This window comes from Paroedura picta, chromosome 2 (genome assembly GCF_049243985.1).
Source record: "Paroedura picta isolate Pp20150507F chromosome 2, Ppicta_v3.0, whole genome shotgun sequence".
NCBI classification, from domain to species: Eukaryota; Metazoa; Chordata; class Lepidosauria; order Squamata; family Gekkonidae; genus Paroedura; species Paroedura picta.
Window position 1 is genome coordinate 179317729 of NC_135370.1, and position 24515 is coordinate 179342243.

Below are 24515 nucleotides of genomic sequence, written 5' to 3' on the forward strand. Positions count from 1 at the left end.
CCAAGATGAGATGGATTGAAACCCAAGCCCCTTAGTCTGCACTCCTGGAGGTTGGCACTCGTACTGCTTCCTATTAAGCACAACACCCTAACTGAAAGGATGTATGACCTTCATTTAGGTGGCCTGTTCTTTAGGTGGTCTTTAGGTGGCCTGTTCTGCTTTAGGTGGTCTATTCTAATGCAGGCTTCCAGCGGGTTTCTCCCTTTGGTGTCTCCAGAGGTGCTCCAGCGGTTTCTAGATTTCTGCAGCCAATTTAAATGCGCCTCAAACGGTGTCTCTTCCCGGGTCAGAACACGTCCGTGCGCAACTGTATGTGGTGTCAGCTCTGGAATACTTCTCCTTTTTCCTCCTGATAAGTGCAGTCAAAGTATGGAGTTTGCAGCCCTAGATTCATAAATGGACCAAGGAAAGGGGAAGTGGCTGATCTGCAGTTTTTGAAATTATTATTATTTTGTTCTGCTTTTGGAAAATGGCCCATACAAAACTCTCTCTCCTCATAGTCACGCTTGCCTCTGGCTGGTGGAACTTGTCTGTTCTTTTTTTTTTTTTGCAGTCCCCGGCATTGAGTTTGCCGGTAAAAATGCCCCCCCTTTTCTGAACCTGAAAGCAGAAGAAAAAAAAAAAAGAGGAAGTTTTTAATTCTTTTGGCTGAACTGAACCCATTCTTTCAAAAAACCATTAGGACCTCCGGGAGAAAAACTGGAAAGCCATGGACGCATTGGCCTCAACTGAAAAATTGCTGCAGGACAGAGAGACCAAGACGGCCAAGGTTGTACCTCCTAGAAGCGGATCTCACAGCCGCCCTTTAAAAATCAAGCAAAAGCACTTGACTTTTACTGCAGTTTAAAGAGACTCTCTTCTAACTGCGCTTTTTCTCTCTCTCTCTCTCTCTCGTTTCTGCTTGTGCCTGTCATCTTAACCGTCTCTTACTTCTTTTTTTTTTACACTTGTCGTTTGATTTGTGCGCATGCTGATTTTCCGTTTTGTTTGATCGCTCTGCCTGAACAGTTGTTGTGAGAACGGCCAGCCTGGGCATTCTCTTTTCACAGTGGCGACATCTTTAAAAAAATCTCGCCAACGACTTGCGCCTCTGTTTCCTTGGTTGCTAAACTGACCTGTCAGTCAAGGAATGAGTAACCTTTAGGCAGCAGGAGAACAAGAAAAAGAAATTGTGTCCTGTACTTCCTGGGAAAAGGCCGAAGCAACATGGGGTAGCTCTAGGAATTGCCAGGAAACTCAGTGGTTTTTAGAGACGCATGCATTCTACCTTCTCCTGTTGAAATCTGTGAAAATGCTGAAGTGCTTAATTGTGGCCCTGATCATAACTTAAACTGTGCTTTTTCTGTAATAGTGAATTGACAGTTTACCATACCAGTCCAGATAGGGTCCCCTGCTTTTTGGTCACCCCTCACCCCTTCTCAAATTCCTCCCCCTCCCCACATTACTTTAAACTGGAAGAGCATGTTTTTATGTGACGTCGGGTGGAGGGATGCTCTGGTTTTTGGGCAAAACTCTATGGTTTGAAGCAAATTTTACCATAGAGTTTTGCCCAAAAGCTAGAGTGTCGTCCCCCCCCCTCAATGTCTCCGGCATGCCAACATCATTTCCGGGTGATGTCAGCACATCGTGGCGCCCCTCCCCACTCCCAGAAAGCTCCCCCCACCGGCAGCCTCAAAGGACCTGGCCAGAAGTGACATGGCAGTGGAGAAGACATCATGTCGCTCCCCTAATAATTCTGATCCAAAGCGAATAAAAAATTGAAACATGGCATCCAGTTGAGTTTGAAGTTTGAAATAAAAGGGCAGAATCCACACCAGAGACATGAAGTTTTTTGAAGTCCAAGTCTTTTCAGTAGTACAGTTAAATATACAAAAGAAAAATAGAGTCCAGAGTAGCAGCTTTTAAGACCAACAAAGATTTATTCAAGTACAATGCCGGCTCCCTTTAAACCTCTCCCCAAGCTTAGGGAGGGATTTATAGGGCAAGGTGCACTTATAATTATCAGCTGTTTGGTGGGCGCTCTCTTCACCCCATCTCAGGCAGTGGAAGCATGTCCCCAAAACTTTTCAGATTTGGCCGAATTCAAAAAAGTGAAGGGGTATTTGTGCGAATTGGATGTGTGAACATGCTTTTATTCTAGGCACAGAACCAAAGCTCCCCCATCTGTTTGCAGCAGTCCTTAAAAACGGAGCACCTTGGGCCAGTCACAGTTCTCTTACAGCTGTACTCGCAGAGCAGTTCTCCTAGAGCTCTCTCAGCCCCACCTACCTAACCGGGCATCTGTTATGGGGAGAGGAAGGGAAAGGTGTTTGCCAGCCGCTTTGAGACTCCTTGGGGTAATGAAGTGGGGGGGGGGTATAAAAAACAGCCCTTCGTCCTCAACTCTTATTTAAGCTAAGCCAGAGCCCTTAACCCAGGGGTAGTCAAACTGCGGCCCTCCAGAGGTCCATGGACTACAATTCCCAGGAGCCCCTGCCAGCGAATGCTGGCAGGGGCTCCTGGGAATTGTAGTCCATGGACCTCTGGAGGGCCGCAGTTTGACTACCCCTGCCTTAACCTGTGGGCACCTCGAGAATTTTGACACAGCATCGGGGGGCGGGGCGCTGGACGTGGTGCCAAGCCAAAAATGGCTTCTGAGCTTGCCTTCAGTCTCACTGAAAATCCTTGCCAAGCAGTGGCAGCTGCTGCCAAAGCAACATTTTCAAAAATCTGCCCAGCCAATCAATTCTTCCTTGGCCAGTCTTGCTGGGCAAAAGCCCCACCTGACCTCACCCGCTTTCTGAAAACACCTGGAGAGGCATCAGCAGGTGCCCACGGGCACCGTGTTGGGGGACCCCTGAGCTAGGCCATGCAAGAGGCTGGAAAATATCTTGGGTGATGCCAAAGGCCTTCAGGACAGAAAAGGAGGGCATCGGTGTTCCGTTGTAAAAACCCAGCCACAATCTGGATCAAGCTTAAAGACTTGTCCTGGTTTTTTTGTGGTTGCTTTCCCTGTTCTCCGGTGGGTGCCAGGCAGCATGGCGCTTCTGCATGGAAATTTAATACAATAATCATAATAATTTTGATAGTCTGCCCTTTCCAGTTGGCTATGCGCTTTTCCCTCCTGCCTACCCACCCCCCTCCCCCCCGTCCTCCACTGGCGAGCTTTTAGCCGGGTTTTTAAAAATTCCTTGTAGTCAATATTTTGCTACGGCATATTAAGACTGTCGCAATATTTCTTCACCCAATTAGTGGAGGACAGGTGAAAAACCACTGCAGGAATTCCCCATTTGACGGGGGGGGGGGACACAGATGGGGGTAAGGAAATCTAGCAGTCCTTTTTGGCAGAGTTTAAATCTGCCAAAGTGAGCACTGGCTGCTTAAAGAATAGAATTGTTTTATGGGGAAGAGAAACAATTCTATTCTTTAAGCAGCCAGTGCTCACTTTGGCAGATTTTATGGGGAAGAGAAACAACTACATTGCAAAGAGAGGAGAGGGATAGTTCTAACCATCACACTGACTAGCTGTTCTGAAGAGAAGCAGGGAAGAAGTGTACTCAGAGGAGCAGGACGTCTCCAGCTGAGCTGGTGAGGATGCTGGAGGAGATTATTTGAAAAGCACCAGGAAGTTTCTGTTCTAAAAGTGGCAGCTTCCAATCTGGCAAGCCAGGTTTGATTCCCCGCTCCTCCACATGCAGCCAGCTGAGTGACCTTGGGCTAATCGCAGTCCTGATAGTGCTGTTCTCACAGTGCAGCTCTGTCATAGCTCTCTCAGCCCTACCTCCCTCACAGGACTGTTGTGGGGAGACGACGGGAAGGGGATTGTAAGCCGCTTGGAGACTCCTTGTGGTTGAGAAAAGCAGGGTATGAAAACCAGCTCTTCTTCTAACTACACATCTCCTCTGATGCCTCACATAAGATATCATTCATATGCTGTTGAATCATGTAGACTGTAGAACTTGCATATTCTAACAATCCACACATGTGCTTTCCCAAACCGACCTTGGGTGCAGTCTTCCCGAAAAGACTATAGCAGGTTTGGGGAGAAATGGCAGAATCATAGAATTAGAAGGTACCTCCAAGGTCATCTAGTCCAACCCCCTGCAGAACGCGGGAGAAGAGGCGGAGGGAAAAGTACAAGGTGGGCGGAAGTGCAATGGCGTACAGGGAAAGTAAAATTTAAATCCATCGTGTGTCAAGATCTAGCATGGTGTAGTGATTAGAGCGTCATACTTTATTTATATAACTAGTATCAAAGCCCATATTAAAAATGGGCTAAAGGGAGTGGAAAGCCCCCCCCCCTCCCCGCGCTGCTGGTGATACGGTTTTGTGGCCCGCAGGGAGGCTGCAAATCCCCCCCCCCTCCCGGCTCCCTCCCAGCAGGAGCTTACCTGCAGGCCAGAAAGCCTGTTGCTGCCTCTCTCCTTGTGGGTGACAATGGAGGCCACAGCCACAAGGCTTCTAGCAGGCAAGGAGGGAGGGTATGAGCTGGAGGGGTGGACCTGATTGGACAGGGCCCTGGACAGTCTCCTCCCTGGAGGCTTTCCAAATATATAAGGCAGTGAAATAGTGTTAAGGATTATAAAAATGATACATTATATATCATCTGCCTTTCTCAGTTGGCCTCGAGGTGGATTGCACAGAATTGGCCAGTACAATCAACTACATTAGCCATTCAATAAACAGTGCCATTGGATTAGGGCCGTAGAACAATCAGAAATTTAAAAGCAGAATTGAAGCTAAGCACAAGTATTTGCATGGCGCATTAAATTATGCCAATTTCCATAGCTGGGTCCTAGTTACAGCAAGTGTTATGCAGTAAGTATAGATTACAGTCCATAGTAGAATCACAGAACCATTGAGTTGGAAGGGGCCACACAGGCCACACTAAAGACGGCCAGTGGAGCTCCCCACCTCCTTAGGCAGCCCCTTCCCCTGCTGAACTAGACTCCTAGAATCCTAGAGTGGGAAGGGGCCATGCAGGCCATCTAGTCCCACCCCCTGCTCAGTGCAGGATCAGCCTCAAGCATCCAGGAGAAGGATCTGTCCAGCCGCTGCTTGGAGACCACCAGTGAGGGGGAGCTCCCCACCTCCTTAGGCAGCCCCTTCCACTGCTGAACTACTCGGGCTGTGGAATGCACAAAGGGCATTGTTTGGAATAGTTTTCCCGTTCAAAATTTGCTAGGAAGCGAGATTGACCAGATTCCCCCCACCCAGGTGTTCTTGTATTTATTCGTCCTGTTTCTCTTTCCCATTGTGTCACTCCAGGAGAGGCAGCAATCCGTGGAGACGGTTGAAAAGGAGACGCGGACTGTCCTGCAGAAGTTGTTCCCCGCTGTCTCCCTTCCTTCCACTTTGGTAAGGCGGGCCCTCGCCCTCTGCCTACCTCCACAGTAGCTGTGCATAGACGGTCCCTTTCTAGTAGGGGATCCCAAAGGGGATGGTAAAGGGGCAGCAGTCTGACCCTGCAGCGGCAGAGTTTTCCTAGCAAGAGACGTTCCAAGGTGGCTTGCCATTGCCTACCTCTAGGTCAGTGGTTCTCCACCTTCCGAATGCCGCGACCCTTAAATGCAGTTCCTCATGTTGTGGTGACCCCCAACCATAAAATCATGCAAGTGTTCTTCCACAGAAGTTAAGCCAAAACTGACCAATGGTGTGAAGATCCATTGTTCATGATTGTATTTAAATTGTTTTTTCTCCAGGGTATCAGTTCTGCCTCTTGTCCCACCATGCTGATCTCGCTCTTTTCCACAGCTCCAGACAGACGAACACTGTCTCGATGTACCTGTTACGTAGATAGAAGGAGAATTGATAAAGCCTTGCTTTAGACAGGATGGCCGTCGGGGAAAAAACCAATTTATATACAATCCTGAACCATGGATCTTCACACCATTGGTCAGTTTCGGTTTAATTTCTGTGAAAGAACTCTTGCATCATTTTATGGTTGGGGGTCCCCACAACATGAGGAACTGTATTAAAGTTTAAAAACCACTGCACTATAGCAAGTTTTCAAAGCCCTAGACCAGGGGTAGTCAAACTGCAGCCCTCCAGATGTCCATGGACTACAATTCCCAGGAGCCCCTGCCAGCGTTTGCTGGCAGGGGCTCCTTGGAATTGTAGTCCATGGACATCTGGAGGGCCGCAGTTTGACTACCCCTGCCCTAGATTGTTCCAGGGACTCACTTTTGCATTTCATACCCTCTTTGGTCATACCCTCGTTGCACAATTGAAAGAAGCAAACTTGGGGACCCCCCCCCCCCAGGGACGGCTTCTGCCGTATACAGACAAACCCCCCACCCCCTAGTTCATTTATGCCCCAGCCTCTTTGTTTTATGGCTTCTGGATGAGACAGGCCACGCACGTGGCCTAAGAGCTCGGCTGCTGTTAAACGGGAATTGCTGACCGGCGTCCTGCCCTCAGCAGCCGGCTAATTCATCTTTTCCCCACCTCGGCAGGGCCACAGTGGTCGTCTGCAGCTTTTGCTGACTGTGTCTGTCTCCCGCAGGGCCACGCGGAATGGATGCGAGGGTTTGAAAAGGCGGTGGGGGAGCACACAGGAGAGACGCCTCGGTCGGAGGAGGTGAAGGTTGGTGCAAACTGCTTTTCTGCATTTTCTTGAAGTTCAGTTTCATTCACAAAAGATCCTTTCAGGCAGAGACAGAGACAGAGAGAGAAGACAGAGAGATGGAGAGAGAGACAGAGAGAGAGAAAGAGAGACAGAGAGAGACAGAGACAGAGACAGAGAGAGACAGACAGACAGAGACAGAGACAGCAACTAGTTCTGTATTGGGAGAAGGGGGGATGGCAGAACTTCTGGGATGCAGAAGCTGAAATGGCGTTGAACTCCCAGACTGTCAAACGGTCACCACTTTGCATGGAGCAGCTATGGCGAGGGTCCCCAACACAGCGCCCATGGGCACCGTGGAACCCACCAAAGCCTGTCCTAGTCCTGTCCAAGTGTTTTGAGAAAGTAGGCGGGGCTTTGTCCTGCAGGACTTCTGATTGGCCACTGGAGATGTGCAGATTTTAAAAACAACAGCTCTGCTTTGAGCAACCTGCTGCCTTAACACAAGGGTTTTTACTGTTCGACCGAAGGTAAGCTGTGCGTCTGCCAGAAGGAAATATTTTTAAGCAGCATGTACATCTTAAAAGGCATCCTGCCTGGCAGAACCTCTGCCCGAAATGGCGACGTGTTCCTAACTTCACTTCCTGACGTTTTGGTTCTCGGCTCCGACTCCTGGGGTAGCTGTTTTGTTCCCACCACCCTGTCTCAAATTCCCAAAGGTGCCTGCTGGCTTCAAAAACTTGGGGAGCCCTGAACCATCGGAATTGGCATTAATTTTGCAGAATCAGTAATCAGTCACTAAATAAATGGGTTTCTTCCTTACTGCTTCCCCCAAGAGAGTTCCCATGTAAGGATGCACATTGCCCAAATTCCATAATCTTGGGGCCTTTTGCAGAATGTTCAGTTTTTGACCTTGATGGAATTGGGGGGTGGGGGGGGGAGGCATTAGGAGCAAAAAGACCCTTTCCAAGTAGCAGTAAAAATCTAGCTCTCAGAGAGAGAGAGACAGAGACAGAGAGACAGAGAGAGAGACAGAGAGAGAGAGAACAGAGCTGTCCTTGTATTGCCCAGATGCGCCTGTCACTGCTAGGAGAAAAAGCCACAAGCACGAGGGAAGGGGGAGTAAGGGTGCCCCACAGCTCAATCATTCGCTAAGTTATTTTAATTTTACTTATTATTGGACCTGTTATCTGCCACTCTCAGGCCAGCCGCCTCACGGCGGTTTACAACAGAAAATAAAAGCTCAATAAAACACAATAATCACAAGTAACCCCCCACCCACCTCCAGTCCAGTCCACCCCCTGCGGCTCAAACAGACTGGACAGATTCCGTGCCACAAGGTGGGTGTTAAGATGCTAAATTTGATAGGATGCTCAGAGGAGGGGTGGGTCTGGGTAAAGAGGGGACCTGGAAGGTACTGCAGCACACATTTAAGTTCTCCATCCTGACTCCAAACTGGAAACTGTGATTCAGTAGTGTTGTCTCTGTCGCGCCTTGAATTTGGATCATTGGAAGGTTGAAGCAGTGCTGGGGACTATCACGAATGAATGAATGAATGAATGAATGAATGAATGAATGAATGAATGAATGAATGAATGAATGAATGAATGAATGAATGAATGAATGCCAAAGTTTTGTCAAATTCGGCAGAAGAGAATTAAGCACAGGATGATTTCTGACTGAAATTTGCAGAGCTTTTGAGGGGCTCCTTTTGGGGGGCCTTGGGCCATATTCCCCCCCCCCAAATGTTTATGCCCCACCCTATGCTCTCACTGAGCAGCTTGCAAACAATTTCTGAAATCCCACAAAGGGCCGACAGTCCCAGTCGTGAGACTCAGGTGGGGACAGTGTGTTGGTCTGAAGCAGTAGAACAAAGTCTAAATCCAGGAAGAGCACCTCGAAGACCATTTCTCTTAACAGCAGGAGACTTCACAGGGGGAGGCCAAAACGGTCCCTCAATCTGTTTCCTTATGGAGCTTGATCCAACAGAGAAGCCCCGTGAAGTCCCATTCCAGATGTGTCTTCTGTTCAGGAGAGCTTTTTTTCCTTCCTCCCCCTTGCCAGGTCATGGAGCAGAAGTTGAAGGAAGCGGACGAGATGCATATCATGCTGCAGCAGGAGTGTGAGAAGTACAAAGCGGTCCTTGCAGAGACGGTAAGGCGGGGCCTCGTGTCGAGGTTGGCCGTGCCCCGTGAAACGGTATCTCACCGGCTTCCTGAGAGCCGTGAAATAACGGTGACGCTCTTTTTTTTACCCAGGAGGGCATCTTGCAAAGGCTACAGAGGAGCGTGGAAGAGGAGGAGAGCAAATGGGAAATAAAGATTGAAGAATCACAGAAGGAGCTCCAGCAGGTATTTTTGACGCCTTCCGCCCTTCCTGCCGTGTTCTCTCTGGCTCTATTCGGCAAACAGCATTGAGCAGTTTTATGTTGCCTGCCTTTGCAGCATGAGGATCGATGTTCTTCTGTGTATTTTTGTGCTAAGGTCAAAATATATAATTATTTTATGGCGTACACCAGCTTTTCTCAACCTTTGGCCAGTTTGGTGTAGCGGTTAGGAGTGGGGACTTCTAATCTGGCGAGCTGGGTTTGATTCCCTGCTCCCCCACATGCAGCCAGCTGGGTGACCTTGGGCTCGCCACGGCACTGATAAAACTGTTCTGACCGGGCAGTGATATCAGGGCTCTCTCAGCCTCCCCTCCCTCACAGGGTGTCTGTTGTGGGGAGAGGAAAGGGAAGGTGAATGTAAGCCGCTTTGAGCCTCCTTCGGGTAGAGAAAAGCGGCATAAAAGAACCAACTCCTCTTCTTCTTCAGTAATCTCAGGGCTCTCTCAGCCTCCCCTCCCTCACAGGGTGTCTGTTGTGGGGAGAGGAAAGGGAAGGTGAATGTAAGCCGCTTTGAGCCTCCTTCGGGTAGAGAAAAGCGGCATATAAGAACCGTCTTCTTCTTCTTCAGTAATCTCAGGGCTCTCTCAGCCTCCCCTCCCTCACAGGGTGTCTGTTGTGGGGAGAGGAAAGGGAAGGCGACTGGAAGCCACTTGGAGACTCCTTTGGGTAGAGAAAAGCTGCATATAAGAACCAACTCTTCTTCTTCTTCTTCTTTTTACCGTTGAGAAGTCCCGAAACAGTCTTCAGGTTTTGAGAAACGCCGGAAGTGATATCAACAGGCCCTACCTCCCTGCCACGCCCCCAGGAGTCACGAAAGCATGGGACATCGCCCAGACACTCCCACCAGATGTGACTCCATGTTTCGTCACTCCTCCCCCCCCCCCAGAGACAAAAACGGCTCAGTGGGGCTGGGAACATGGGTGCGGCAGGCCTCTACTGCTGTTTTGTCCCCTGCCACCCCCCACCCCCATGCAGTTAAGTTAAAATGAGAGTACTAATTGCCTGCCAGCATCTCAGTGCCAGAAGATACCAAAAATCCAGGCAGAAAAAATACCCTTTGTTGTTTAAACACAGAGTTTTAATTCAAACTGCTAGAGAATGACCGTTTATGCACTGGAGGTTTCATGCCGGGCTGCAGGTTGGAGTTTTAAGTCGTGGCAGGTTGCCCCATCTCTTCTTGCACTCACACGGGGGAGCATTTGGCCCGGTGCACCTCATCTGCCCCTGATCTGTGCGTCTGCACGGGAGGTGGGGAAATGAAGTTCCCAGTGCATAAATGGTCAATGTGAAGCAGCCGGTCCGTTATGGTCTGTTGTGTGGACCTTCCGAGCTGTCACTGCGCTTTCATCCCCAGTTTGGACTGGCCAACATGACCCTGCTCACACCACTCAAGTCTCCGTCCCTCCTGCAGCTTCCTGGTCCACCAATAGTCCATTTAGGATAGGGACGAGGCCATCTCAGTGGCTACTCCACCTCCTGGACCAAGCGGCATTTAATTAACTGACAGGATGGGTGAACTTGGCTAGCTGTCCAGTTCTTTCCGGAGTTGTATTGTATTATTGGGATTTAATGATTTTATTATCTACGCTACTTTGAATGCTGTGTTGTGAACCTCCCTGAATCCTCTGCTGAAGAGAGGATTATAAATCAAATAAATAATAAACACGTCTCTTCCATCGCCTGATTTCAGACGCGCTCATCGGTTACCTTTTTGGAGCACGAAGTAGCAAGATTAAAGGCTGAAATCAAGGAAGTTGATTCGGTGAGTTGGCTTTGTTTTATTTATTTATTAATATTTATTATTTGTAATTAAATTTATAAGCCGCTGGTCCCTGCAAGCTGGCTCGCGGCGGTTCACAATAAGGCTGTCTTACCTTCTATGCCCTACATATTTCTCATCCCAAATCTACTAAAGGGCACAGTGTCCTGAGACTAGTTTGAGTAGTGTAAAAATTGAAATATATATACACACACACATTAAAAAAAACAGAATTATCTATAGATCTGATAACCATCTTCAAGTATTTAAAAGGGTGCCATATGGAGGATGGAGCAGAATTGTTCTCTCTTACTCCAGAGGGACAGACCAGAACCAATGGGATGAATTAATTCAAAAGAAATTCTGTCTAAACCTCTGGAAGAAGTTCCCGACAGTTAGAGCGGTTTTTCAGTGGAACAGGCTTCCTCGGGAGATGGTGGGTTCTCCATCTTTGGAGATTTTTAAACAGAGGCTGGAGAGCCATCTGACGGAGAGGCTGATTCTGTGAAGGCTCAAGGGGGTGGCAGGTGACAGTGGATGAGCGAGAGGGTTGGAAGTGTCCTGCGTAGAGCAGGGGGCTGGACTAGATGGCCCAGGAGGTCCCTTCCAACTCTGTGATTCTATGATTCTAGATTCTATGATTCTAGGTGGTCAAACTGTGGCCCTCCAGATATCCATGGACTATAATTCTCATGAGCCCCTGCCAACGTTTGCTGGCAGGGGCTCATGGGAATTGTAGTCCATGGACATTTGGAGGGCCGCAGTTTGACTACCCCTGTTCTAGACATTAGATGAATGCAATTAATTTGCAATTTAAGCATAGTTACGGTATATTAGACTAAATCAAGCCTGAATTCTCTCTAGAAGCTAAAATGACTCAATTGAGGCGATTGCACTGTGGTCACATGATGAGAAGACAGGAATCACTGGAAAGGACAATAATGCTTGGAAAAGTTAAAGGTAGCAGGAGATGAGGAAAGCCTGACATGAGATGGATGGACTCCATCAAGAAAGTCGCGGTCCTCAAATTGCAAGGGGATTTACAGCTAAGCAGTGAGGAGCTCAGAGCAGCTCAAACCAAACAGCTGAGCAGTGGTCTGTGCTGAGCAGTGGTCTATGCTGCTCTGCTACTTGGAAACCCCTGCTTCCTGCTCCCCACAAAACACCCCACAGGTGTTTAGAAACCCCTGCCTTTCATTGATGACCCGCTTTTTTCATGTATCCCCCAACAGGGACCTAAAGCAGCTTAGATGGTTCTCCTCTCCTCCATTTAATTCTCACAACGACCCTGTGAGATTGGATAGGCTGAGAGAACATGCCTGACCCAAGGCCACCACAGCAAGCTTCCAAAACATGACCCAGGATTCGAACCTGGGTCTCCAAGATACTAGTCCAAGACTCTTAACCACTCCACTGCCCTGGCTTCTGAAGAAAGGTGGTTTTTGCCACTGAGGTCACTTGTGCTTCTCCTAAGTAATTTATCTTTGCCACTGTTTTCCCCCAACTCCTGGCTGCCCGGGTTCAGTGGAAATTCAAGGCAGCTGACTCCAGAGTAGGCGGTGGATCTAAAAATACCCCACATGCCGTGGAGGCTGAACCTCTGGTTCGGATTCTATTCCGCGAGTAAAGCTTCAACTAGCAATTTAGGCCTCAAAGCTGGAGAATCCTGCAGCTTTATATTCGACAAGACTAACGCGGAGTTGCCACATGGAAAGATCTGAAAGGGAACATGGGCGTGAATCGTGACCTTTGGTTCTGTTCTCTGCAGCTTAAAAAGGAGCGAGGACACTTGGAGCAGGAACTGGAGAAAGCCGAGATCGAGCGGTCGACGTACGTTTCAGAAGTCCGAGAGGTAAAACGCCTTGCCCGGGTGGGGCTGCCGGATTGCTTTTCCCCCCCCACGCCCCCCGTCCCCGTTCGAGCACGAACTTGGCTGGCCCAGTCGTAAAACGCTCACCTGGCAACGGTGAAGGGGACGTTGTTGCCCTTGAGAGTTCGGGCAGGCAGACAGGGAAGGGGGGGAGTCCCGCGGGGCGGCTGAGCCTAAAGCCTCTGCAAACTTCATTTCAGCTCAAAGATCTCTTGACTGAGTTGCAGAAAAAGCTTGACGACTCCTATTCCGAAGCAGTAAGGCAGAACGAGGAGTTAAATTTGGTAAGGGGCCTCTGCCCTCCACCGGACACGCCGACTCCCAAGCGGGGAAACCTTTCCGGTTCCTCTCTGTCTGCTAACCGCTTCGGCTCCTCCTTTCGATTGTCGGCTCCAAGCCTTGCTGCGCTCTCTCTGCCTCCTAATAACAACACCGATCCTTAATAACAACCACGCCTGACGTTACCCTTTCCGCCTTTCTCGTCTCAATGCTTTCGTGTGGAAAAGAGCTTCAGGGAACGTGAAACGGGCTTGCCTGCAGGCTTTCCGTAGCCGGTCTGCTTAAACTGGGGCTGGGGTGGCTAAGGTATGGCTCTCCAGATGAACGTGGACTACAGTTCCCATGAGCCCTTGCCAGTATGGCCAGTTGGCAAGGGGTCATGGGAATTGTAGTCTGTGCACATCTGGAGAGACACGGCCTGTGCATTTTAACTTGAAGATGTGATCCATGTTAGATCAGATGCAGGGGAGGGGAGGGAGGGAGGGAGGGAGGAAGGAAGGAAGGAAGGAAGGAAGGAAGGAAGGAAGGAAGGAAGGAAGGAGGACTTGAATTCTGGAATTAAGGAAGGAAGGAAGGAAGGAGAACTTGAATTCTGGAATTAAGGAAGGAAGGAACTAAGGAACTTCAGAAAACCTGGACAATCCTTGTATACAAAGAGGATTGTCCAGGTCTGCGTTTTTGCCTTTCAGCACTTGGGGGCAGGCAGGGTAATCAGGGTCAGGAAGGGGGCTATGATTCAGAGGATTCAGAGCCGGTCTGCTTAAACTGGGGCTGGGGTGGCTAACGTATGGCTCTCCAGATGAACGTGGACTACAATTCCCATGAGCCCTTGCCAGTATGGCCAGTTGGCGGGGGGCTCATGGGAATCGTAGTCTGTGCACATCTGGAGAGACACGGCCTGTGCATTTTAACTTGAAGATGTGATCCATGTTAGATCAGATGCAGGGGAGGGGAGGGAGGGAGGGAGGGAGGGAGGGAAGGAAGGAAGGAAGGAAGGAAGGAAGGAAGGAAGGAAGGAGAACTTGAATTCTGGGAGGGAGGGAGGGAGGGAGGGAGGGAGGGAGGGAGGGAGGAAGGAAGGAGAACTTGAATTCTGGAAGGGAAGGAGGGAGGGAGGGAGGAAGGAAGGAAGGAAGGAAGGAAGGAAGGAAGGAAGGAAGGAAGGAAGGAAGGAAGGAAGGAAGGAAGGAAGGAAGGAAGGAAGGAAGGAAGGAAGGAAGGAGAACTTGAATTCTGGAAGGGAGGGAGGGAGGGAGGAAGGAAGGAAGGAAGGAAGGAAGGAGAACTTGAATTCTGGAAGGGAGGGAGGGAGGAAGGAAGGAAGGAAGGAAGGAAGGAAGGAAGGAAGGAAGGAAGGAAGGAGAACTTGAATTCTGGAAGGAAGGAAGGAAGGAAGGAAGGAAGGAAGGAAGGAAGGAAGGAAGGAAGGAAGGAAGGAAGGAAGGAAGGAAGGAGAACTTGAATTCTGGAAGGGAGGGAGGGAGGAAGGAAGGAAGGAAGGAAGGAAGGAAGGAAGGAAGGAAGGAAGGAAGGAAGGAAGGAAGGAAGGAAGGAGAACTTGAATTCTGGAAGGGAGGAGGGAGGAAGGAAGGAAGGAAGGAAGGAAGGAAGGAAGGAAGGAAGGAAGGAAGGAAGGAAGGAGAACTTGAATTCTGGAAGGGAGGGAGGAAGGGAAGGAAGGAAGGAAGGAAGGAAGGAAGGAAGGAAGGAAGGAAGGAAGGAAGGAAGGAAGGAAGGAAGGAAGGAAGAGAAGGAGAACTTGAATTCTGGAAGGAAGGGAGGGAGGGAGGGAGGGAGGGAGGAAGGAAGGAGAACTTGAATTCTGGAAGGGAAGGAGGGAGGGAGGAAGGAAGGAAGGAAGGAAGGAAGGAAGGAAGGAAGGAAGGAAGGAAGGAAGGAAGGAAGGAAGGAAGGAGAACTTGAATTCTGGAAGGGAGGGAGGGAGGAAGGAAGGAAGGAAGGAAGGAAGGAAGGAAGGAAGGAAGGAAGGAAGGAAGGAAGGAAGGAAGGAAGGAAGGAAGGAAGGAAGGAAGGAAGGAAGGAAGGAAGGAGAACTTGAATTCTGGAAGGGAGGGAGGGAGGGAGGAAGGAAGGAAGGAAGGAAGGAAGGAAGGAGAACTTGAATTCTGGAAGGGAGGGAGGAAGGAAGGAAGGAAGGAAGGAAGGAAGGAAGGAAGGAAGGAAGGAAGGAAGGAAGGAAGGAAGGAAGGAAGGAAGGAAGGAAGGAGAACTTGAATTCTGGAAGGGAGGGAGGGAGGGAGGAAGGAAGGAAGGAAGGAAGGAAGGAAGGAAGAAGGAAGGAAGGAAGGAAGGAGAACTTGAATTCTGGAAGGGAGGGAGGGAGGGAGGAAGGAAGGAAGGAAGGAAGGAAGGAAGGAAGGAAGGAAGGAAGGAAGGAGAACTTGAATTCTGGAAGGGAGGGAGGGAGGAAGGAAGGAAGGAAGGAAGGAAGGAAGGGGAAGGGAGAGGGGAAGGAAGGAAGGAGAACTTGAATTCTGGAAGGGAGGGAGGAAGGAAGGAAGGAAGGAAGGAAGGAAGGAAGGAAGGAAGGAAGGAAGGAAGGAAGGAAGGAAGGAAGGAAGGAAGGAAGGAAGGAAGGAAGGAAGGAAGGAAGGAAGGAAGGAAGGAAGGAGAACTTGAATTCTGGAAGGGAGGGAGGAAGGAAGGAAGGAACTTCAGAAAACCTGGACAATCCTTGTGTACAAAGAGGATTGTCCAGGTCTGCGTTTTTGCCTTTCAGCACTTGGGGGCAGGCCGGGTAATCAGGGTGAGGAAGGGGCTGTGACTCAGAGGACGAGCCTCTGCTTGGCATGCAGTTCAATCTCCAGCATCTCCAGTTTTAAAAAGGGCCAGGTGATAGGTGATGTGAACGACCTCTCATGTAAGCACCTGGAAAGCACACCACCAGCCTGAGCTGACAATATTACCCTATATTCATTTGCTGAATCTTTATTACGGCACTAGACCAGTAATCAAATTACAAAGTACATAAAAGAATCATTGATCATTGAAACAGAATAAAATTTGAAACATTCCAGCTATAAGAATCAACATTACAATTTTAAAACTCACAAGCATTATCTCCAGCAAGGTTACCTTATATGGACCGATTCAGTATAAGGTGGCTTCATGCGTGCTCATGGGGATTGCCAGTGTGACAGGGAAAGAACATCCCCAGGGACCTTCCCCTTCGTCTTTCTCACATGGAGATGCTGTTTGCTCGTGGGCATCCCCACATCACCAAATCCTGGAGAAACTCAGGCATGGTCAGGGACGAGAGTTAATTAGGTGATGATCCTGTGCTGGAGAAGAGGAGAACAGTCCTTGTGGTTTGAAGCCACTCCTTGGCCACAGAACGAGCCTTCTTGACTGGTTCTGCAGAAGACGCTGGAGATGCCAGAAGCTCTTGGTGGCTGTTTTCTTTTTTTAATTGGGAACTTATCCAGCCCCTGAGAAGAAGGTGAGCATCATCGGCTGGAGTCTTCTTGCTTTCCCACAAGCTCAGAAGCCCTTAAGTCAACCACCGATGGTCCAGCACAGTGGATGAAAACGGGGACACACCAGCCAGGCGTCGAAACAATTTGGAAGCCCCCTCTTCCTGATTCTAACCCTCCTATTTCAGACTTCGGTAGATCTTTGTCCCCTTTCCTCGACTCTGCAGGTGGGAACCTCCTTCCCCCAAACGTTCTCTGTTGTGTGTCTCCACTAATCTGCGTTGCTCCAAAACGCTGTCCTGTCTCCGTCCTGAGCAGTGCTGCTACACATGGAGGTGTTGCTCAGCGGGCCTTGTCTTGTGTCTTGCAGCTGAAAACCCAGTTGAGCGAGACGTTATCCAAACTCAAGATTGATCAGAGCGAGAGGCAGAACGTGGCCGTCGACTTGCCGAAGGTGAGCTGCTCTCTTGAAATGAAGCTTCTTTAGCGCTTGTGGGGATTAAGTTGGGGGTCCCCAATGGGGGACCTTCCCCGTGGGCACCAGGGTGCCTGCTGACACCACCTTTCCCCCTCCTTCTCCTCAATGGAATGGTTCGTGTGACCCCTGAAAGGAGTCCCTTTTTAAATTAATTAATGTTGTTGTTATGTGCGAAGTCGTGTCCGACCCATCGCGACCCCATGGGCAATGATCCTCCAGGCCAGGGGTAGTCAAACTGGGGCCCTCCAGATGTCCATGGACTACAACTCCAGATGTCCATGGACTACAATTCCCATGGACTACAATACAAGCGAATGCTGGCAGGGAGCTCCTGGGAATTGTAGTCCATGGACATCTGGAGGGCCGCAGTTTGACTACCCTTGCTCCAGGCCTTCCTGTCCTCTACCATTCCCCGGAGTCCATTTAAGTTTGCATTAATTAATACATTCTATTAACTCATTAATTCAATTAATGTAATGGCTATGTAAACCGCCCTGAGCCATATGGAAGGGCGGAATAACAATCTAATAAATAATAATAGTAATAATAAAGAATAATATGATAACAATAATAATAACATTATTATTATTATTATTATTATTATTATTATTATTATTATTATTATTATTATTATTATTATTATTATTATTATTATAGCAGCTCGCCACTCCCAAGAGTCTCGTGGCAGGTTACAACATGTATAAAACCCCCAATTAAAAAAACCCTTATACATCAAAATACTCCAATATCTAAAAATCCAAAACGCAGGGAAACCAAGGAGTGGAAAAACTAACATAGCCTAACCCAACCCACCCACAGCCAACGGGGCGAAAAGGGGTTGTTGATCATTCAACTGCCAAGAATCTCCCAAGGGGGGGGGGGGGTCCAGCTGTTTCCCTTCCTCTCCCCACAACAGACACCCTGAGAGGTAGGTGAGGCTGAAAGCTCTGAGAGAACTGCTCTGGAAAAATAGCTCTGACAGTACTGTGACTAGTCTAAGGTCATCCAGCTGGGTGCATGGAGAGGAGTGGGGAATCCAACCCAGCTCTCCAGATTAGGAACCGCCACTCTTTACCACGACACCAAGCTGGCACTCCCTCCTGTGGCGGCCATTTTGCAGCTGGGCACGCCAGATTGTCTTTCAGTGGTGAATGTCAGTGGTGCCCACAGGCTCAAAGAGTTTGGGGACCACTGATGTAGAAAAAGCTTTCGTTTCCTAAGATGGTCGTCTTCCCTTCAGGGAACAGATGAGCACTGAAGCAGCCTCCTAACTTTCTAACTTTTTTGCCCCTCTGCTGTTTTCTCCTAAAGGCCCAGGAGTCGTTGGTGACTCTCGAAAGGGAAATAGGAAAAGTGACAGGAGACAGCAACGTGATTGAGAACAGCGACGTCTGTTCACAGAGGGTGAGTGTGCGACACGGCCAGTAAATTCCTTCGTGAGAATATTCGAACCGTGCATTTTCCCCTTCTATCGTTAAGGGCAGGAGAGGAATTCAGCTAAAATAAACATCACAAAATGCAAAAGACATGGCACCGTCTTTTCCCTGCATTCTGGGAGACCGTGGCAGTCCGTTGGTGTGGTCAAAAGTTAGGACGCTTGACTGCACGCCTTGAAGATTTGGGATGCGAATCTCCCAACACTTGGCATTTCCTCCTGCACGGGAGTAGGTGGTTATTGCCCACACGCAAAATGTAGTAGAGAGAAGAAAGGATTAGCCTCGGCTACAACCAGAATGGTACTGTTTGCATTCTTGAGCTGAACTGAAAAACTCACATTCAAGCAAACTTAGTTTGCCACTATAAATTCTATAAACCGTGCCCTCTGTTGTTCTTTGTTGCCGGCAATGCACGTCCCTGCATCTGTGCTGTTCAGGAGCTTCAACCATGTCCAACCACCTCTTTGGTTTCCAAGACTACAGAAGAAAAAGAGTCGGTTTTTATACCTCGCTTTTTAGAGTCTCGAAGCAGTTTACAATCGCCTTCCCTTCCTCTCCCCACAACAGACACCCTGGGAGGTGGGTAAGGTTGAGAGAGCTCTGACAGGACAGCTCTGTGAGAACAGCACTACCAGGACTGTGATTAGCCCAAGGTCACCCGGCTGGCTGGATTTGGAGGAGTAGGGACTCAAACCCAGCTCTCCAGATTTGAAGCTGCCACTCTAAACCACACTGGCTTTGCACACCCTTCTGTCATCTTCACAGCCATGAAGAATTACCTTGAAAAAGGAAGCTCTTGCTTCTCCTCACTTTTTTGTGCAAGACTTTACCCAGCACTTGATTTCTGCCTTCAAATAACCGCAGGAGAGGTTGTGGCTCAGTGGAAGAGCCTCTGCTTGGCAGGCAGAAGGTCCCCGGTTCAATCCCCAGCATCTCCAGTTGAAAGGACCAGGCAGCAGGGGATGGGAAAGACCTCAGTTGGGGAACTTGGAGAGCCGAGGCCAGTCTGAGTAGACAATAGTGGCCTTGGTAGTCCAGTGGTCTGATTCAGTAGGAGGCTAGTACAGATGCCCAGTTTGGAGACTGAAGAACCAAGCCGCACATTCAGCCCTTGTCTCCATGTTTCTCACGCCCTGAGCAAGCACAGGCCAAGAGGAGCCCGAGGTCTGCAGATATCACGGCCCCACTGTATAGGGTTTATGGCCAGGGTAGCCAAATTGTGGCTTTCCAGGTGTCATAGAATCATAGAGTAGGAAGGGTCCATAGAGACCATCTAGTCCAACCCCCTGCTCAATGCAGAATCAGCCCTAAGCATCCGAAAGCATCCAAGAGAAGTGTGTCTCCAACCTTTGCTTGAAGACTGCCAGTGAGGGGGAGCTCACCACCTCCTGAGGAAGCCTATTCATGTCCATGTACTACAATTCCCATGAGCCTCTGCCAGCACCATGCTCATGGGAATTGTAGTCCACCACCATGCTCATGGGAATTGTAGTCCATGGACTTCTGCAGAGCCACAGTTTGGCTCACAGTTATGAGATGTACAGACCTGGCCTGTGGCCAGGCATTGTCACCTTTCCTACCAGCAGATGGCATTGTGGCAGTATTTTGCCAAGCTGGCTGATTCCTGCCAAGGGTTCCTGCCTTTGTGACCCTGCCCCCCTCACAAACATCTTTTAAATTAAAGCTTTCCAAAAGGAATTCAAAACATTCTACACAAGGATGTGAACGGGCAATTGCTGATCTTGCCCATTGAGATGGTGACACCAGTGGAAGGCCCTTATCAAAGCACATCAGGAGAGCCCTGCTGGGTCAGACCAGGGGTCCATCCAGTCCAGCCTCCTGCCTCACACAGGGGCCAGCCAGTTCCTCTGGAGGGCCAGCAACAGGGCAGAGAGGCCGAGGCCTTCCTAAGGACATCAGGAGAGCCCTGCTGGGTCAGACCAGGGGTCCATCTAGTCCAGCCTCCTGCCTCACACAGGGGCCAGACAGTTCCTCTGGAGGGCCAGCAACAGGGCAGAGAGGCCGAGGCCTTCCTAAGGACATCAGGAGAGCCCTGCTGGGTCAGACCAGGGGTCCATCTAGTCCAGCCTCCTGCCTCACACAGGGGCCAGACAGTTCCTCTGGAGGGCCAGCAACAGGGCAGAAAGGCCAAGGCCTTCCTAAGAGCATCAGGAGAGCCCTGCTGGATCAGACCAGGGGTCCCTCCAGTCCAGCCTCCTGCCTCACACAGGGGCCAGCCAGTTCCTCTGGAGGGCCAGCAACAGGGCAGGGAGGCCGAGGCCTTCCTAAGGACATCAGAAGAGCCCTGCTGGGTCAGACCAGGGGTCCATCCAGTCCAGCCTCCTGCCTCACACAGGGGCCAGCCAGTTCCTCTGGAGGGCCAGCAACAGAGCAGAGAGGCCGAGGCCTTCCTAAGGACATCAGGAGAGCCCTGCTGGGTCAGACCAGGGGTCCATCCAGTCCAGCCTCCTGTCTCACACAGGGGACAGCCAGTTCCTCTGGAGGGCCAACAACAGGGCAGAGAGGCCGAGATCTCCACCTGATGATGTCTTCTGGTTCTGGGATCCAGAGGATTAGTGCCTCTGAATATGGAAGTTCCCCACCACCACCATGGCTAGTGGCTGTAGACCATTCTCCATGAATCTAGCTAATCCCCCTTTTACGCCATCTACGCCTGCGGCCATCACCACATCCTCTGGCCACAAATTCCACATTGTAACCACTCTCTCTGTCAAGTGATATCACCATCCTGAAGTGAGCGGAGCTGTCACGGTGGCTCAGAGGAGGAGAGGTGACCATGCTGTCTCTCCCCACGCTAGATTACATCTTACCTGTTCTCCTTATCTCTGTTTCAGGCAGGGACCGAGAAAAGCGTCAACCTGGCCGTGAGCCTAAGCCAGGATCTAGCCCATCTCAAGAAACTTCTGGCTTCGGTCAACCAAATGCTCACGAAGGGGAAAGAACACTACCAGCTACTAGGTAGGAGCCTGGGGTGGACGGGGGTGGGGAGCTCCCTGGGCTGTATAAAGCAGGGGCTGCCAGATATCCATGAACTACAATTCCCAAGAGCCCCGACCATGGCCATGCTGGCAGGGGCTCATGGGAATTGTAGTCTATGGACATCCGGAGAGCCACCATTTGGCCACTCTGGTATAAAGAGCAGCACTGCCAACCTCTAGGTTTGGAGTGTTTTGGCCCTTAGAGTATTACTGCCCTGGTATGCTTAGAGTTGTACAGTGGCCTTCACACAGTGTTGTTGTTTCGGATGACCACCATGCCCTGCGTCCTTGTTTGTGATGGCTGGAGATCTCCTGGGATTACGACTCCTTTCCAACCACGGCTGCGTGGAGTCCTGGGGCTCTGTGAGAGCTTCCCAGGGTCTCCCTGGCCTTTTCCCTCTGTCCGGCCTTAACAGGATCTGCCACAAGCTTTTTCTGGCATTGCAACGAAAGCAGGGACTCAGACACTTCCATTGACCTGGGGGTGGTGTTCTCACCTGGATTACTGTGCTTGGGAAAAGGAGGCGGAGCCTGGACGCCAACTCCTGCCTCTTTCCCCTGCCCCCAACTCCTCAGGCGTGGCAGGGAGGTGTGGACAGCTGACGTCACTTCCGGCCCGTTCCGGGTCTCCTCACCAGTCTGGCCTGAAGGAAATTCACTTCCTGATCCGAAAGTGGCAATCAGCATTTCCCTGGGCCCGCAAGAAAGGGCCACGAGAGCCATTCCATTTATGTAACGCTCTCCTGGCAGGCCGGCTCAGGGCGGTGTGCAGCATCAATAAAACAATGCAATTAAAATAAAACATACTAAAACCATTTAAACCCAACTGAAACTAACAGCAGCATGAATTGCAGCCTGGGTCTAGCGCTATCCATTTGAATAGGGCTTTGTTGTTTTTGTTATGTGCGAAGTCGTGTCTGACCCATCGCGACCCCCTGGACAATGACCCTCCAGGCCTTCCTGTCCTCTACCATTCCCCGGAGTCCATTTAAGTTTGCACCGACTGCTTCAGTGACTCAATCCAGCCACCTCATTCTCTGTCGTCCCCTTCTTCTTTTGCCCTCGATCGCTCCCAGCATTAGGCTCTTCTCCAGGGAGTCCTTCCTTCTCATGAGGTGGCCAAAGTATTTGAGTTTCATCTTCAGGATCTGGCCTTCTAAGGAGCAAGCAGGGCTGATCTCCTCTAGGACTGACCGGTTTGTCCGCCTTGCAGTCCAAGGGACTCGCAAGAATAGGTCTATCGCCAGATTAAGATGTTGTGTTTTAAAAGGAGCTCTTCCACCAAGCTTAAAAGGAACTGCACAAGCCCTGCGGATTCCTCCCCTCACCCGTTCTTCGAATCTTTGAATCGGATTTAATTTCTAGGAGAACCGCCATGACACCAACGGCTCACCCTCTCGCCTTCTCTCTTTGTTCCTTTACAGAATGAAGTTCCGGGAACGTTCGTCGGCTGGAGAGTAGCGGAAGGCACTGTATTTTATATTTTGCCAAATTAAAGCCTTATTTATGTGCTCCCCCCTTTCTACTTCGTCAAAACACCAAGCCGGGCGTTGTCTTTTCTACTCCTTCCTTAGACTACTGATTTAAAACCCCGATGAAGCAGAAGATGACTCTGTAGACACCTCCAGAGTTTAGTTTTATAATTAAAATAAAAATAAAAATCCAGAGCGGTTTGGGATAATTAGAGCTTGACATTCCTTTGGAGCGACAGTCAACGTGTAACCTTTTCTCTTTACTATGCTCAGTGAAAACCTCATTCGGCACACACTCCCGACGTAGCAGCCGTGAACAAAAATAACCTTTTAATACTGACAGTCTGCACTGTTTTACGTAGGAACGTTTTGGAAGTAGCAGCCTCTGACTTCCCACCTTCAAGTAAACACTCCTTTTTTTTTGGTTGCTAATGTAATCCATTTTTGTAATGGTGTCAGCAAATAAAGGGATGCTTATTACTCGGACTCCTGTTCTGTTCGGCGCTCCACTGGGGTTCCCCAAAAGGAGGTGGGGAATATTTATTTAAAATATTCATACTCAGTTCTTCGTCCTAATGTAGAAGCAAAGTATCAGTCCAATTCTGGAAAGTATCTTCACATTGGCTAGTTATCTCATAAGAGCATCAGGAGAGCCCTGCTGGGTCAGACCAGGGGTCCATCAAGTCCAGCCTCCTGTCTCACACAGGGGCCATCCAGTTCCTCTGGAGGGCCAGCAACAGGGCAGAGAGGCCGAGGCCTTCCTAAGGACATCAGGAGAGCCCTGCTGGGTCAGACCAGGGGTCCATCCAGACCAGCCTCCTGTCTCACACAGGGGCCAGCCAGTTCCTCTGGAGGGCCAGCAACAGGGCAGACAGGCCGAGGCCTTCCTAAGGACATCAGGAGAGCCCTGCTGGGTCAGACCAGGGGCCGATCCAGTCCAGCCTCCTGTCTCACTCAGGGGCCAGCCAGTTCCTCTGGAGGGCCAACAACAGGGCAGAGAGGCCGAGGCCTTCCTAAGGACATCAGGAGAGCCCTGCTGGGTCAGACCAGGGGCCGATCCAGTCCAGCCTCCTGTCTCACTCAGGGGCCAGCCAGTTCCTCTGGAGGGCCAACAACAGGGCAGAGAGGCCGAGGCCTTCCTAAGGACATCAGGAGAGCCCTGCTGGGTCAGACCAGGGGCCGATCCAGTCCAGCCTCCTGTCTCACCCAGGGGCCAGCCAGTTCGTCTGGAGGGCCAGCAACAGGGCAGAGAGGCCGAGGCCTTCCTAAGGACATCAGGAGAGCCCTGCTGGGTCAGACCAGGGGTCCATCCAGTCCAGCCTCCTGTCTCACACAGGGGCCAGCCAGTTCCTCTGGAGGGCCAGCAACAGGGAAGAGAGGCCGAGGCCTTCCTAAGGACATCAGGAGAGCCCTGCTGGGTCAGACCAGGGGTCCATTTGGTCCAGCCTCCTGTCTCACACAGGGGCCAGCCAGTTCCTCTGGAGGGCCAGCAACAGGGCAGAGAGGCCGAGGCCTTCCTAAGGACATCAGGAGAGCCCTGCTGGGTCAGACCAGGGGTCCATCCAGACCAGCCTCCTGTCTCACACAGGAGCCAGCCAGTTCCTCTGGAGGGCCAGCAACAGGGCAGAGAGGCCGAGGCCTTCCTAAGGACACCAGGAGAGCCCTGCTGGGTCAGACCAGGGGTCCCTCCAGTCCAGCCTCCTGTCTCACACAGGGGCCAGCCAGTTCCTCTGGAGGGCCAGCAACAGGGCAGAGAGGCCGAGGCCTTCCTAAGGACATCAGGAGAGCCCTGCTGGGTCAGACCAGGGGTCCATCCAGTCCAGCCTCCTGTCTCACTCAGGGGCCAGCCAGTTCCTCT

The 24515-nt window shown here is 50.4% G+C and overlaps 1 protein-coding gene across 8 annotated transcripts in view; it reads left to right on the forward strand.

Moving 5' to 3' along the window:
• KTN1 (kinectin 1) overlaps positions 1-23137 on the forward strand; it is a 126405-nt gene extending 103268 nt beyond the window's left edge. For 4 of the 8 annotated variants that reach the window (XM_077323981.1, XM_077323979.1, XM_077323982.1 and 1 more), the window contains 12 exons: positions 683-769; positions 5248-5337; positions 6485-6565; positions 8609-8698; positions 8803-8895; positions 10621-10692; positions 12458-12541; positions 12760-12843; positions 16643-16726; positions 18062-18154; positions 21042-21165; positions 22610-23137. In XM_077323981.1, coding sequence (XP_077180096.1) covers positions 683-769; positions 5248-5337; positions 6485-6565; positions 8609-8698; positions 8803-8895; positions 10621-10692; positions 12458-12541; positions 12760-12843; positions 16643-16726; positions 18062-18154; positions 21042-21165; positions 22610-22614 — 987 coding nt within the window. In that variant the 3' untranslated portion in view covers positions 22615-23137. The remainder of the gene's footprint in view (positions 1-682; positions 770-5247; positions 5338-6484; positions 6566-8608; positions 8699-8802; positions 8896-10620; positions 10693-12457; positions 12542-12759; positions 12844-16642; positions 16727-18061; positions 18155-21041; positions 21166-22609) is intronic. The other 4 variants (XM_077323984.1, XM_077323987.1, XM_077323986.1 and 1 more) reach the window with 2 other exon arrangements.
• The last annotated feature ends 1378 nt before the right edge of the window (positions 23138-24515 follow it).